The following is a 13,295-nucleotide window of genomic DNA, read 5'->3' on the forward strand; positions in this document are numbered from 1 at the left end:
CTTGAACCTCCTCTGAGCAGAAGCTTTCAAGGCGTCGGAACCATGAAGGAGCCAAGCCTAAAGGAGGAGAATCCCCGGGTTAGGGTATAGGGAACATCCTTCAGTCTGGGAGAGGAGGCATGGCCTGGTTTGGAGCGAGATCGACAGGTACCAAGTCTATTTTGGCAAAGCAGGAACAATCAGTATGACCTGTCCTTCTCTTCTGAATGTTAATAGGACTCTTGCCAGCACAGGCCATGGAGGAAAGGCAAAGAGAAGGTCCCTATCCTGAGGAAGGAGAGCGTTGCCCAGGATGTATTACCCCATCCCCGAGCCAAAAAAGTGATGAGAGATTAAGGTCTTTTCAAGATTTAGATTCTAGGTTTTAAGGACCAATGTACTTGGACAGAAGCTCTAGTCATAGAAAGAAATTCACATTTTTTTTTTAGCATTAAAGCTCTGAGTCCGAAACAGAGCAGGTAGCTGTCAAGTAACAGAAGGTAGGGAATCAGGCTGGAAATAAAACATAAATGTTTAACCATGAGCATAATTAACCACTGGAATAATTTACCCAGGAGCATGGATGAGTCTTCATCACTGGCAATTTTAAAATCAAGACTGGATATTTTTCCAAAAGAGCTGCTCTAGAAATTATTGTGGGGAAGTTTTATTTCCTGTGTTCAGACTAAGGATCACAATGGCCCCTTCTGGCCCTGGGATCTGTGTCACATGGTAGCTCGAGAAAAGACTGTAGAAAAAAATTACAATGATGTTCTGGGAAGATATCCTGGAAAAAAGGCCCCATCTCCAGGAGTCTAACCCGGTGGAGGTGGTGGTGGTTGGGGCTGGCAGGGAGGTTGGGAGGGGGGAGTTGGTCAGGGGAGCTGGTAGCAAGGGACCTCCTCTGATCCAGGAAATTCCCCTCTTCGGGACTGGTCAGGTCCCAGACCAGAGAAGTCTAACCTGTAATAGTATGTCATATCAGAGAATCAGAAAACAATATAGGAGATAAGTATCAGAGGGGTAGCCGTGTTAGTCTGAATCTGCAAAAGCGACGAGGAGTCCTGTGGCACCTTATAGACTAACTGAAGTGTAGGAGCATAAGCTTTCGTGGGCAAAGACCCACTTCGTCAGATGCATGTAGTGGAAATTTCCAGAGGCAGGAATAAATATGCAGGCCAGGATCAGGCTGGAGATGACGAGGTGGATCCAATCAAGGAGGATGAGGCCCACTTCTAGCAGCTGATCTGGAGGTGTGAATTCCAAGAGAGCAGAAGTTGCTTTTGTAGTTAGCGAGCCATTCACAGTCTTGAATAGGAGATAGAAACCCAAAACTGCTCGAGAAATTATGGAGCACTAGGTTCCTTGCCCACACGTAACGTGAACACATCTAAAACAGCCTTTTGAAGTATCTGTCTATTCCTATATTACCTCTACACAGCTACTGTGGGATCCACTAGTTTTCCTGCTGGGAATACCTGGAAACAATGACATGCTGTGAGAACAATGGGCAACATGCCTGTTGGTGACAGGTACCATGCATATTGTTATACATGGGAAGAAACCGCACACTCCTGAAAGGCCCAGGTGGCATATGTGAGTGTGCACAATGTCATTCATGTATAAATTAACAGCGAGAAACAGAGAGACAGATGTAATGGACAAGGCTATTAGCCATGGAACAAGGGTTAACGCTAATGCTACTAGTAAGGGACCACGAGTTATCTAATTTATTTGCAAACAGAGTATAGTTCTGAAGAGGAACATACATACTTGGTGCATTAAAAAGAAAATTTCCTGAAACTGAAATTGATAAAACTGAATGGGTGGAAAATTTTAAACATAATAATGTTTAAATTGGGAGATGTTTATAAATGCTTTATCGGATGCGCCAAAAATCATTCCCACAATCACCTGAAAAGATTCCGGATTTTGTTCTTGATATAGTTAAGGAATTTCTCATTATTATTCTTAAGACATCTGGAGAGATGTTTCACTGATACCTTTATCTCCCCTTATCAGTTGGCTGAATTTCCTAATTCCTGATTTGCGCTCTATCAAACTGCAGCAGTTGCACATGATAGATCACTGCACAAGCTTTGTGTTTGAATAGCCATTCCTCCTTGTACTGTGGGTCACAAGGTCAATGTTACCAAGAGGCTCTATCCCCGCTTTATGCCTACAGTGGGCTCAGACGTCCTCCTATCTCAATGTATTTCTCTGTGTTCTTCCCCAGTCTCCATTTCCATCCAGGGGAAACCTGTCTCTAGAACAGAGGTGGGCAAATTCTGGTCCACGGGCTGGATCTGATGCACAGGGTGAGTCCCTGGCAGGCCCCTACCTCCAAGTTTACCTGTGTCTCTGCAGGTGCTGGAGAACTCAGCTCTCATTGACCGCAAATCACCATTTGCAGCCAATGAGAGTGGCATGAAGTGGCATCCCGGTCTGTGATGTTTCCAGCTGCTCGCATTGGCCACGAACGGCGATTTGCAGCCAATCAGAACTGTGATCCTTCCATACCTGTAGAGCTGCAGGTAAACATAGCAGTGGCAGCCCGTCAGGGACTAACCCTTTGGGCTGCCATTTTTTTAATGCCTCCCCTGCTCTAGAACCTAGGTGTAAAGTGGGCACTATACCTGGAAAAGACTGATCTCTTTAGAAAATCCAAATTATCTGTAGCATATGGGGACAGATGCCAGGAAGAACTCATTACCAATCAGAAGATCTCTCACTGGGTTTCAAGATGCACAGAACACAGTTACATTTTAACTAGAAATGTAGTATATCCTGGTTTAAAGATCCATTCCACAAGAGCTTTCAGGGCCAGGGACTGTATTTTGTTCTGTGTATAGCAGAGGTGGCCAACCCATTCCGAGCAAAGAGCCAAGATATTAGTGGATCCAGCACAAGAGCTGGGGCAAAGTTGTCGAGAAAAAAAAGGACTGCCCCTTTAAAAGGAGCCCCCAGTCACATTTGGTCGAGGGGGGGAAAAAAAAAGAAAAGGACTGCCCCTTTAAGAAAACGCGTTTAGAGCCACATCAGGCTCTTGCCATCTTGCCAGCCGACACCATCTTTAATGGCTATGCCCGACGGCTCTCCTGCCCCGTGAGCACAGGCACCCGGGAGGAGAGGACTGTTTTCAGGGGTGCGGGGGCAGCTTTACGAGCCACGGGGAGTGGGGGGGGGGGGGGGAGAGGAGAGAAGGCTTAGCGAGTTGCACTTGGGGGGTGGGGGAAGAGCTGCATGTGCCTCACGAGCCATGGCTTGGCCACGGCTGGTATAGCACCTTGGATAATAATTAGGGATCTCAGGCAATAAAAATAATAATTAATAAGACATCCACATTTAGCTAGAATGCCTGATCTACCATCTTCCGGGTAGAACACTTACTTGCTAATCTCACACAAAGAGGTTCTCAAAAAGGCTATTACTAAGTAGAAAGTAGTGTTCTTCCAGAGTAATCTCCATGCGTGCCTACTGCCTGTCTTCCTTCCCCTGTATCTTTGCACCCTAGAAAGCTTCCAGAGTTTACAATGAGGGAGGAGGACCAAGATGCTTGATGGGGGGCACTGCTTTAAACACTGTGGGACAATGTCATCCCCCTCAGGCAAGCTCTCTTGTGAACCTTGACAACAGACATGGCTTTTCAAGTCAGTCCTGCATTTTGACACTAGGGTGCCAGATCCCACAAGTGGGAATACAGAGATGCCCTCATGAAAGATGCTGTGACTCTGGGAGGAAGGGGAGGAGCTGGAAATTAGATATAAAGCAGATTTGGGGACAAACTGAGTTTTAGAGATGACTGATTGGAAGGCTGCACTGTTTGTCACATCTTCACCTACAGTGGCAGAAGTTCTGATGGGTTTCTGCTCAGAAATTTGAGTAATACATCTGGACCACCCCCAGAAATTCAGGAGGAAGTACAACCCATTTATGATGGATTGAGGATGGGCCAGGAGCTGGGAAAAAGGCTGTATTATATTCCAAACCTCAACAAATGACACTGCCCAAAGACTGTCTTAAGAATATGCTCTTTGATCTACTGCCTATAGAATGCGCTTGAAAGTAAAGCTCTAATTCTTTATTCAAAGCCGACTTTTTAATATATAACGGGGGAAGAAAACCCCTAACTCTTAAGTAATGTACTGTCATTTGTTTGAAATGGGCTAATTTATTCTCAAATCACTGCATGTGCCACAAGGAGAATATAAGAAGGAAAGAATAAAATCACATGGGGAAAAAATCAATTTGATGGACTTGAACACAGTCCCCAAAGTAGCCTGGGGATTTAGTCTGTGACATTGCCTTACTGTTAGCCTTCAATCATATCATTTATTATTTTTCAGGACTGCTGCAGAGAGACTATGAAGTGCCCAGACTAATGATCTTTGTATATTTTTCCTGCAGACTATTATTGAAACTCTATCAATTTTCTTTCCTAGCCTTTCCTCCCAAAACTATGCTTGCATTCCTAATTCATACAGTCCGAGAACTTGAGTCGTAAGGCTATTCAAACCAATTACCTTTTTGTTGGCAAACCCCAGTGATTTCTGCTCGTAGGTGCAGTACTGTTTTATACACAATGCAATTGTAAGAATCTAAACTTGAGAATGGAAGCGTGCTTTATAAACACTGAGGTGATGAAATATGTTTGGAATGCATCTGGATGAAACGTATACTATTTGATTATTTCTCAACTGATGCTTAATGTGCACATTAATGTTTAGAGAGAGACATGTAGGACAGCAAAGGACCTCAAGATGGCACCAAGTCCAGATTCCTGTGTTCAGGCAGAACCACAAACACATCTTCCGCTATCATCCAATATGTTCTTAAAAGAATCCAATGATGGGGATTCTACAACAATCCTTAGAAGACAGTTCCACAGCTTCACTACCTACTAGCTAGAAAGCTTTCCCTAACATCTAACCTAAATCTCCCTTGCTGTAGATTAAGCCCATTGCTCCTTGTCCTGTCTTCAGAGGCCAAGGTGAGAATCGGTCATCATCCTTTTTGGAACTGCCCATAACACATTGGAAGACTGTTATCCAGTCCTCCCTCACTTTGCTTTCTCAAGACTAAACATCACTGCTTCTTCACCTTTCCTCATAGGTCTGGTTTTCTAAACCTTTTATCATCTTTGTTGCTCTTTTCGGGATGCTTCAGTTTATTCACAGCTTTCCTAAAGTGTTGTGTTCAGAACTGGGCACAGTTTTCCAGCTGAGGCCTCACCAGTGCCAAGAAGAGTGGGACAATTACCTCCAGAGTCTTATGTACAACACTCCTGTGAATAAACTCCAGGCTGACAATAGCCTTGCTCACAACTGCATCACTTGTGGCCAATTTCCAGTGTGGTTAAGGGACTAAAATGAAGAGTTCTCAGAGGTAAAAGACAGAGGTGCTGGGCCTTAGGCTCATGCGACAGTAAGGTCCCCACCTTGCTTCATTGTTTGTCTCCCTCAGAGAGACAAGGGTGCTAGGACTCAGGGGGCAGAGCGCGGGGGGTGGGGGCTGAGCTAGCCTGAGGAGAGCCTATCCCGCAGTATAGGTTATAGGTTAAGAGCACTGTAGCCTCTGCCCTAGAATAAATTAAATGCCTTGTGCAGAAGAATATGGGAGCTGGGCAGCCCTTGTTAAAGTTTAATAAAAGCTGCATCCTGCTGCTTAACTCTGCATGGGTCTGACCTCATTGTTCCACTATGGCCACGCCAATTTGTCATGATCATTTTGAATTCTAATCCTGTCCTCCAAAGTGTTTGCAGTGTTTTACACACAATCTGTCCCTACCTTCATTGTTCAAAAGCTGCTGGGGGTAGCCAAGTTAGTCTGTAACAGGATACACTTAAAAAACAACAAATGGTCCGGTAGCACTTTACAGACTAACAAAACACGTGGATGGGATCATGAGCATTCGTGGGCACGGCCCACTTCGTCAGATGACCAGAGTTTTATTGTTCAAGCCACTAATGAAAACACTGAATAATACTGGATTCTTGGCTGATCCCTGCTAGACCTCACAAGATGCTCCCTTCCCCGTTTGACAGCGAACCATGGACAACTGTGAGTATGAGCTTGAAAGCAGTTGTGCACAAACCTTATAGTATTGCACCTAAACTGCATTTTCCTCATTAGCTGAAGAGACTTATGTGGCACTGTGTCAAAATCGTCACTAAAACTTAAGACATTGTACCTCTGTAGGAGAAGTATGAACCCTGTTAACATCTTTCTGTCCAAACAATGTAAATCATTTAATCCCAAAGCAAAATCACTTACAGGAGTCTTGGCTGTCGGATTTGAATTCTCTCTTAAGATTTCTTTGAGGGACTTTCTACTTATTGATGCTCTTAACTGACTGACTGGCGTATCCTTTGGTTTGTCAGAAGTGCTTGGAATTTCCTCAGATAATTTAGGCTTACTTCCAGTAGGAGAAAGACAGAGGGTAGGCATCAAACTTCTTGAGACGCTGTCAGGCTCTGCTTTTTCCTCAAGCGAGTCTTGTGGGTTTGATAATACGGATTCCACGTGGGTATGCTTGAGACATCTTTTATATTTCCTGCACTCAGGACTCACTGACATCACCTTTGATGGGAGTTCTTTAAAAACGGCTGAATCAGATGACTCTGATATACTGTGGCTGGTCTTGAGGTCTGAAGCACGTTCGGTGAATTCACTGGGGTCATCCTAAATTTGGGTGGAAAACCCAACAGTGATTTTGAGCAGAAACTACACTTGCTATGTTGAAGACCTGTTTGCAAATATTTAATCAACATTTTTCAAAATTACCCTTTAATTATCCTGGCTGAAGGAAAATGGAGCATCAGGTGCTCTGGACCTTTACAAAAATCAGGCCTATGTACCTCAAGTTGAGCACCCCAAAATGATAGCATGCTTTGAAAATCTAAGTCCAAATTCCTGTTCTAATTCAGAATGCTGGAAACCCTGAATATACAGCATAAATATACCTTTTAGTAGAAAGTGGTTTATAAAATTGTGCTGACCAATACTGCTGATGTAAGGGAGCAAAATCAACAATGCTAGTATCCGCTGGGTTGTTGTAGTGGTAGGTGACTGTGTAACATACTGTATATAAACCCTAAACAGACCTGTCTGCAGGGATCACCTGGCCCTTCTTTGAATGTTACTAACAAAATCATTTAGAAAATAACAACATTTGCGAATACTTTATGAGCCGGTTATTCATGTTCCAAACAATGTGTATACAAAACATCTAAGCATTACACTTCTGATGTTCCCTTGAATTTCATCTCAGAAGTAAACAGCAAGCAGAAAACCAAGTGACATGGCAGGAGGAAAGACTGGGCAAACTGGGAATGGTTGCCCCATGCTCCTTACTGACATGAGGAAGCGGAAAATGGAGGCCTCCCCTCCTTATCCAACCCCATTCCTCAAAGGCCCAGCCCAGCACTATATTTGTTGGAAGAATGGCTATGTCATGAATGCTGCATTTTAAAATATGCCCCTACGGGTCAATCCTACTGATTCTGAAATGAATGAGAATTTCAGCATCAACTGCTCTGGGACCAGGACAAGACCCTAGAAGGTGAAATTCACACTGAAAAGAAAACACTTCATTACATAATAAACCTTCCAACAAATAGAGTAGCGCTGTATTACATATTTTCAATAAGATTACATTTCTCTCCTACAGCTTTAGTTTAAGTTTCTTTGAGTAGATTTACATACAACATGAAGTGAACATTTTGTGGGCAGAGGATAATGATCACATACTGGTCCCAAGCATATGGTTTTAGTTGTTAACGTATGATTTTGCTCTTAATATAAAAGAAAAAAGTAATAAGGCAGAATTCTACGACCTCCCACACCTCACAATCATGTATACAGCTTTCCCTATAAAATGAGCAAAGCAGCTTTTTAACAGCCACACCTTGGGGAAGACCAACAGAATTAATTAATTGTTCTTTCATATTTTTACTTGGATGCTCTATATCCAGGATGCTCAAGTCACATGGTTTTCATTTTCCCTGAAAAACAGAATTTTAGAGGATACGTGTACAGAAAAAGTAGGTCCGATAGTATTTATTGAACCCTTTTATGTAGTACTGTAATGACACTTTATAAGCAGATTAGTAGGTTAGCTGCAAATAAAAACACTGAAGTGTTCAAGTAAATAACAGAATCAGGAAATGAATATGGAAACATTTTGGCTGAAAGATTTTCTTTTATCTCTTCAGGCTATAAATTTAAAAATGCAATTAGAACGCGTTCAGTTTCCCCAGTCTCTGTGCAGACGGCTCCTATTTTCCTGTTTTATCATCCAGGATCATTTTGGAAGCAATATCAGAAAGTGAAGGTTACGATGAGGATGTATTAAATCAACTAAGTTCTATGAGAGAGTATGTAAACGCTGAAACAGTCGGATAAAAGCAAACATAAATGTTCTATATGGTTTCCATAATCACCCAATTCATCCTGAAAGCTATGTGAATTGATAATATACACGTTATTTAATTAAGGGTAGAATTTAACCTAAAAATCACATTACAATTCTGCAAAATTCATAAGCACATGCATAGCATAACTGACCCTTCCTAGCTTACAAGTAACTGGAAAAGAGATACGTATGCAATATTTCTATAGAAGAAATCTGAAACTTTCACATATATGAAGTCATTTCTACAGTATTTATGCGCGCAGCATGAGATTTAGTTACATGAAATGCCTTTAAAAATTATAAACACTTAACATGCTGCTTTTGTTCATTTTGTTATTGCTGAAGTTATATACAATTTGAAAGATTGCAACGATTGCTTTATTTCCCTAGTTCATGATTTCACTGAGGCATGGAGACACATTTCTCTGTCTCTCTTTTTTTTTAAACACATCAGTTATTTTAAAACCTATGCTATAATTCTGCATTATGACGTTACATTAGTGATTATTAAAGAAAATGTTACATTCTTTTCACATATTAGAGACAAATGGATAATCCTGATTTAACTTAAACCCCTCTCACATCTCTGTATCTATTGAACATGAATTTCATAATTATCTGTTAAATATTCAGTCATCAAATTCTGCCAATAAAGTCTGTCTGATTAACTCTAGCCCAGTATATGTATACTGGAAAAGCAAATGCTTTCCCTGAGGACCTAGCATATCTATTGCTGTACTACAGTCCCTAAAAGGACATGAAGACGCGCAGTTGGACAATAATTTCTGGATACTTAAGAGATTGCTCTTGCTGGACTGTAATTTTCAGAAGATCACTCTAATGACTCTTGAGTGCTAACTACTTAGAGCAGATGGGACACAGGCCTTCTGTGTTCAGAGAGTTAATGTCAGACAGTCAGAGAAATTGATTTATACTCTTTGCAAGGTTACACTGTCTTATTTAATTGTATGATGCTTGCTCTTTTTTAATTATATAAGCGCAGAAAACTTCCTGATTTAATGGAAAGTTTCAGAAATGAGCTTATCCACTCTATCCACAACGTTTTGGGTAGCACTATACGATACTGCAGATGCTATGTTGCAAGCCTTCAAGAGTTCTCACTTTTGCTCTAGGTTTGATTGAATGAGTGGATGCTGACAGCCGAGTCTAATTAGAGAGAATCTGTGACAGAAGAGAGATATACTTTAGTGTTCAGGTGTCCGTTTGAACGCATGGCCACTTACACCAATATAGAATAAGTCACTGGTGCAAGCTGCAGCAAGGTAAGGGGCAGGTTTGCTCTTTTCTGATCAAGTGGGATGGGCGGTTTAATATCAGCACTTGACCGTTGCGATAACTAATTAGCTACCCACTAACAGTATTTCTAAATGGCTGCCTTTTCCAGCTTGCAAACTAATGTACAAAATAAACTATTTCCCTGGGGATAGCAGAAAAGGAAAACTTGCATACCTGGAAGGTTCTCTCCAACTATTATTTCTGCATGGCTAGGTACTGCTAAGTGCCACGTGGCCTCCAGCTCACAGCATAAGGTGACCCAAAGAGCATTTCCTTTCAACGTAGCTCAAAGCAGAGCCACTAGGCCTGGGTCTCACATGCTGAAAAGGTAACACCGTTTGTTTCTGGTACCAGTTTATTAATTTCCTAGGAATTTATCAGTGTTTATTTCAAAAATTTAAAAAAATAGGTGAAAAATCAGTGAAAAAAAAAAGAATGTCATGGATTTACTTTATGGGGTAAACATCAGGGATACTGGAGAGAGGACAGGGAAAAGGAAGGGTGCCTCGTTAATGAAATCGTTACCTTTGATCCCCATTACACAAACAAAACCAGCCTACGTTTCATAAAAGGGGCACCAGGGAGAACCCCACAGGCTCACAGCTGCTTTTTCAAAGTGCTCATTCTCCTGTGCTCTTGGACGGAGCTGACTTTTCCTCTCCACATCAGCCGAGTCAGGTGGGACATGCCCATTCCACGTGCTCCTGGGGGCTGCTCCTCGTGGCCGCAGGGAGACTGGAGTTTGCGGGTTGGAGGGCATGAGTGGTCCCTGTCTGGCGGCAGAAGGAGAAGGAGCTCTGAGCACGTGCCCTCTCTCTGGGTGGTGACAAGACCCTGGGCCCAGCTACTTTCAGGGGCTTTCATGGGGCGGAGGGAGCAGGTGGGAGGCAAAGGATCATAGAATCCCAGGGCTGGAAGAGACCTCAGGAGGCATCTAGTCCAGCCCCCTACCCAAAGCAGGGCCAATCCCAACTCAATCATCCCAGCCAGGGCTTTGTCAAACCGGGACTTCAAAACCTCTAGGGATGGAGATTCCAGCCCCTCCCTAGGGAACCCATCCCAGCGCTTCCCCACCTGCCTAGGGAAATAGCTTTTCCTAATATCGAACCTAGACCTCCCCCAGTGCAACTTGAGACCATTGCTCCTTGTTCTGCCATCCATCACTACTGAGAACAGCCTCTCTCTGTCCTCTTTGGAACCTCCCTTCAGGAAGCTGAAGGCTGCTCTCAAATCCCCCCTCGCTCTTCTCTTCTGCAGATAAATAAGCACAAATCCCTCAGCCTCCCCTCGTAGCTCATGTGCTCTAGCCCCCTCAGGATTTTGGTTACCCTCCACTGGACCCTCTCCTATGCGCCCACATCCTTTCTATAGTGGGGGGCCCAGAACTGGACACAATACTCCAGATGTGGCCTCACCAGAGCCGAATAGAGGGGAATAATCACTTCTCTAGATCTCCTGGCAATGCTCCTTCTAGTGCACCCTAATATGCCATTAGCCTTCTTGGCTACAAGGGCACACTGTTGACTCATATCCAGCTTCTCATCCACTGGAATCCCCAGGTCCTTTTCTGCAGAACTGCTACTTAGCCAGTCGGTCCCCAGCCTTTAACAACGATTGGGATTCTTCCGCTGAAGTGCAGGATTCTACACTTGTCCTTCTTGAACCTCATCTGATTTTTTTGGTTCAATCCTCTAATCTGTCTAGGTCACTCTGGACTCTATCCCTGCCCTCCAACATATCTACCTCTCCCACTTGCTTAGTGCCATCCACAAACTTGCTGAGGGTGAAATCCATCCCCTCTTCCAAGTCATTAATAAAGATGCTGAACAAAACCGGCCCTAGAACTGATCCTTGGGGCACTCCACTAGAAACCGACCTCCAACCTGACATTGAACCGTTGATCACTACCCATTGGGCCCAATAGTCTAGCCAGCTTTCTATCCACCTTCCAGTCCATTTATCCAATCCATACTCCCTTAACTTGCTGGCAAGAATATTTTGGGAGACAGTATCAAAAGCCTTGCTAAAGTCAAGGTAGATCACATCCACTGACTTCCCCATATCCTCAAAGCCAGTTACCTCATTGTAGAAGCTAATCAGATTGGTCAGGCATGACTTGCCATTGGTGAATCCATGTTGACTATTCCTGATCTCTTCCCCCTCTTCCAAGTGCTTCAAAATGGATCCCTTGAGGATCCCCTCCATGATTTTTGGGGGACTAAGGTAAGGCTGACTGGTCTGTAGTTCCTTGGATTGTCCTTCCCTTTTTTAAAGATGGGCACTACATTTGCCTTTTTCCATTTGTCCAGGACCTCTCCTGATCTCAATGAATTTTCAAAGATAATGGCCACAGGCTCCACAATGACATTTGCCAACTCCCTCAGTACCCTCGGATGCATTAAATCCGGGCCCATGGATTTGTGTATGTTTAGCTTTTCTAAGCAGCTCTTAACCTGTTCCCTACCAAGGGCTGCCCATCTCCTTCCCATACTGTGTTGCCTCATACAGTAGTCTGGGAGCTGGCCTTGTCTGTGAAGACAGAGGATGCCAGGTGGGGGAAGGGAGTGAGGGTGCCCAGTACTTATGGGGGGCATGGACAGGAAGAGGGCATGCCTGATGGGAAGAGGGGGTGCCAGTGTGGGAGGGAAGCAGACAGGGTCTGTAGCCTGGGGCGCTGTCGAGGGGGTAGTGCTCACAGGCAGCAGCCTTCTGTTCTCCATGGCCTGTCACTGCAGTGGTCCAGCAGTCTCAGGCATCCTGCCCATCTCGCATCTCCACAGCTGCAAACCCCACCAAGCGGTGTGCACAGGCATGTGCCATTCAACAGGCTGTCTCTGAGGTAGGGGCCAGGCCCATTGAGTCGAAGCAGGTACAAAATGTGGGCAGAAATCAGAAAAATCCAAACACTGGATTTTGAAAACCTGGGGATTTTGGGAGGTTTTTGATTACAAACCAACCAGCAAAAGAGCCTACACATAGGCTAGTGAGTCTCTATGCACTGATACTCACTACACGAGTTACAAGTGCATAACTCTCCCTGCTGAAAGCGCACAGATTCCGATTTCACGTCCACTGATATAAAGCCAGAAAAACTCCACTGATTCCAAATTTGCCCTGGCGTGAAATCCAAATTTGGTCCCTAGAGCTTAAAGTGGAAATTCTGTGCCCTGATGATTTTCTTTGGGCATGGACTTCTCCCCCAGCCTAAGATATGTGGCCTGCACAGAACTTCATTCTTTACACGTTTTCTACTTGACTCATTCCTCAACAGAAATACTGTTTGGGAGGAAGATGCTTCAACAGGACGGTCCTAAAATCTATTCATTCCAGTAACTTTAGGAACAGGAGACCAGTCTTCTTTCTACCCTACTATATCATCCTCTAGGGATGTTAAATATTGGTTAATTGAATAGTCGATGAACCTCATAGATTCTTATTGGTTACTCCACTATTCCATAGTCCCCGGGGGTGGGGCCGGCAGCCAGTGTGCTCCGGACCCACTCCCAGAGAGCCCCCTGTATCAGAGGCAGCAGTGTGGGGTGCCAGGCAGGAGCTGGTCCATGAGGGGAGCCAGTTTAAAAACCAGCTGCCCTTGTGGACTAGCTGC

The 13,295-nt window shown here is 43.9% G+C and overlaps 1 protein-coding gene across 9 annotated transcripts in view; it reads right to left on the minus strand.

Moving 5' to 3' along the window:
• The window catches only part of CFAP20DC (CFAP20 domain containing), a 219,110-nt gene that overhangs the window by 65,175 nt on the left and 140,640 nt on the right, over window positions 1–13,295 (minus strand). For 7 of the 9 annotated variants that reach the window (XM_025186465.2, XM_075938433.1, XM_075938430.1 and 4 more), the window contains one exon: window positions 6,253–6,660. The exons of the other annotated variants lie outside the window; for them this stretch is intronic. In XM_025186465.2, the coding sequence (XP_025042250.1) occupies window positions 6,253–6,660 (408 nt within the window). The remainder of the gene's footprint in view (window positions 1–6,252; window positions 6,661–13,295) is intronic. 9 annotated transcript variants of the gene reach the window in all.

The sequence above is a fragment of the Pelodiscus sinensis genome, chromosome 11, assembly GCF_049634645.1.
Source record: "Pelodiscus sinensis isolate JC-2024 chromosome 11, ASM4963464v1, whole genome shotgun sequence".
Lineage (NCBI taxonomy): Eukaryota > Metazoa > Chordata > Testudines > Trionychidae > Pelodiscus > Pelodiscus sinensis.